The 2,452-nt window shown below is 50.2% G+C and overlaps 1 protein-coding gene across 4 annotated transcripts in view; it reads right to left on the bottom strand.

The window, feature by feature from the left end:
• The window catches only part of Terf2 (telomeric repeat binding factor 2), a 26,864-nt gene extending 25,353 nt beyond the window's left edge, over nt 1–1,511 (bottom strand). The window contains exons 1-2 of one of the 4 annotated variants that reach the window (XR_003376847.1): nt 1,017–1,511; nt 825–920 (exon numbers count right to left, since the gene is read on the bottom strand). Coding sequence is in view for 3 of the 4 variants with exons in the window: in XM_013353870.2 (XP_013209324.1) it covers nt 825–920; nt 1,017–1,395 (475 nt within the window). In the remaining variant the exon portion in view is untranslated. The remainder of the gene's footprint in view (nt 1–824; nt 921–1,016) is intronic. The other 3 variants (XM_013353870.2, XM_013353869.2, XM_005345405.2) reach the window with 3 other exon arrangements.
• Between the last annotated feature and the right edge of the window lie 941 nt (nt 1,512–2,452).

Raw genomic sequence — 2,452 nt, 5'->3', positions numbered from 1 at the left:
AAAAAAAAACCCAGGAAGACTTGCAATTATGTCAGGTGGTAGTGGTGGCGCATGCCTTTAATCCCAGCGCTCAGGAGGCAGAGGCAGGTGGATCTCTGTGGATTTGAGGCCAGCCTGGTCTACAGAGCAAGTTCCAGGACAGCCCAGGGCAACACTGAAAACCCCGTTTTGAGAAAAATAAATAAACGACTTGCATTTATTTTGCTTATGTGCTTGTGATATGGTCCAAATTCAAATCAACCTATTCTATTCTTGTTTGTTTTTCGAGACAGGGTTTTTCTCTGTGTAGCCCTGGTTGTCCTGGAACTCCTGAACTCGGAGATCTGCTAGTTCCTGCGCTACCACACCCAGCTTCAAACCAACATTATCTCAATACTTTTCAACACAGCTCAATTATAACATAAACATTTACCTCTAAAATCCAGAATAACACATTTCTCAGATACAAGTGACCAACACTGAAAACAGTTTGTTAAGCAGCTGCCAAGTTCAACTGGTGTGTGTGTGGGGGGGGGGGGGGAGTGTTCACGCTCTACCGCGGGAAGGAAGGGGGTAAGGATGTGTCCTTAAGGATGTAACTTACTTTTAGCAACAAAAATGGGCATGCAATAACAGGTGGGAGAAAACAAAAAACACATAAAAATCAGCCAAGGAACCTTAACTGGAGAAACTAGACAATTCAACCACCGTTGAATGAAAAAGACCTCTGCGGTGGAAACACTAGTGCACTTTAACCCGGAATCTTTCAGTCCCGGATGTTAAGTTTGAAAATAACAAAACCCTACGTAAGTGAGCCCAGAAAAGAACACAAAAAATAGCCATACCTAAATTTTCCCCTTCTTCAATGCGCGACAGGCACTGCATAACTCGCAGCAACCGGGACACCGTATGCTCCTTCCCCAAGGGCCTGACAAGCAACGCTGGGAAAGAAGACATGGTTGGCTCCGCGAGCCCCGGACCCCAAAGTGTGCCCACAGACCCTCCTCCTCCCCGCGCGGCCCCGGGCCGGCCCTCACCCTGCATGATGTCCCGGATCTGCCTGAAGTCCCCGTACCGGCTACTCCGAAAGGCCCGCAGCGCCTCGTGGAAGTAGAACTTGAGCACCCAGCGGTTGACTGCCTCCTCCAGCCGCGTTTCCCCCGCGCCCCGCTCCGTCGCGCCTCCCAGACCCGGCTCGTGCCGCCCCCGTCGAGCCCGCCCGCCACTGCGCGATGCCCGCCGGCCTGCCGCCCGCCCGCCGCTGTCGCTGCTCCCGCCTCCTCCCGCCATCGTGCCTGATCGCCGTGCGCCCTCCCCGCCCTCCCGACTGGGCCGTTTCCTTGGCTGTGACGCCATCGGGTCACGCACAACGCCCGGGCCGGAAGCAGAGCCCGCTGTCCCGGCTCCCGCGGCCATGATACCGACGGGGGTTCCAAGCCGCCCGCGGGCTTCTGGGAGGGAAAGGACCGAGGAAGGTGTACCCCCTCCTTTCGGCCTCCGTAGTTCCTGTTGTATTTGGCGCAATGCCTGCTGGGGATTGAAGTCCACGTAGCCCCGCCAAGCGCGTTGTACGCGGGACACCGTGAAGACTATGAAAATTAAGTGCATGCATATTATTAGACAATTTCACAATTGCAAATTGTGAAAAGCCGTGTAATAGAGAAAAGGTTTCTTTGTTTGAGACAATCTCACTATGTATTCCTGTTTGGCCTGGAACTCATGATATGGACCAGATGGGCCTGGAACTCTGCCTTTGCCTCTTAGTGCTGAGATTAAAGGCTAGTGCCTTTATTTTTTTGTTTTAATTAAAAAAATTTTTTTTTAACTTGGGTTTGTTCTCGGAATAAACTGAGGTCCTCGTGATTGCAGAGCAAGCACTTTATCAACCATGCGTTCTCCCTGGCCCCAGTAAAAAGCTATTCTAAGACAGGTCCTGCAAAGTTGCCAGGCTAGCTTTGAAGCCACTTCAGAGCCGCTCTCTGAAGCAGTCCTAGCTGTGGCAATCCAAGCTGCTTGGTGAGTCCAGCCTGCTTGCTTACTTAAAAAGAACAGATTATCCAGCTTCCATCCCGACAATTTTGCTTCTTACTGTATAAACCTTGAGCAAGTTACTTTCCGATTTGAGCGTCTGTTCCCCCTTGGTCAAGCATATATAATGTAGGTACCTCATGGGGATTATATTAAAATGAGTTGAGTTACTATTTCTGGTGCCTGTAGCTCAGGGCTTAGCTTGTAAGGGTTCAACAAATATTGTGTGTGTGTATGTGTGTGTACCCAGAGATCCAAGGATACCTTTTAAAAGTTAATTCTATCTCTAGCACTGTAAAAATAGAACTTCCCTTCCTTCCTTTCCCTTTTCTCCATACAACTTATATAAAGCGCACAGGTCTCAGCCGGATATGACGGTACATGCCTGTAACCCACCTTTTGGGGTAGTAGGATTTAGAAGATTGAGGTCTCCCTAGTCAGAGCC

The sequence above is a fragment of the Microtus ochrogaster genome, chromosome 4 (genome assembly GCF_000317375.1).
Source record: "Microtus ochrogaster isolate Prairie Vole_2 chromosome 4, MicOch1.0, whole genome shotgun sequence".
Taxonomy (NCBI): domain Eukaryota; kingdom Metazoa; phylum Chordata; class Mammalia; order Rodentia; family Cricetidae; genus Microtus; species Microtus ochrogaster.
This window is presented reverse-complemented; position numbering and strand designations above follow the sequence as displayed.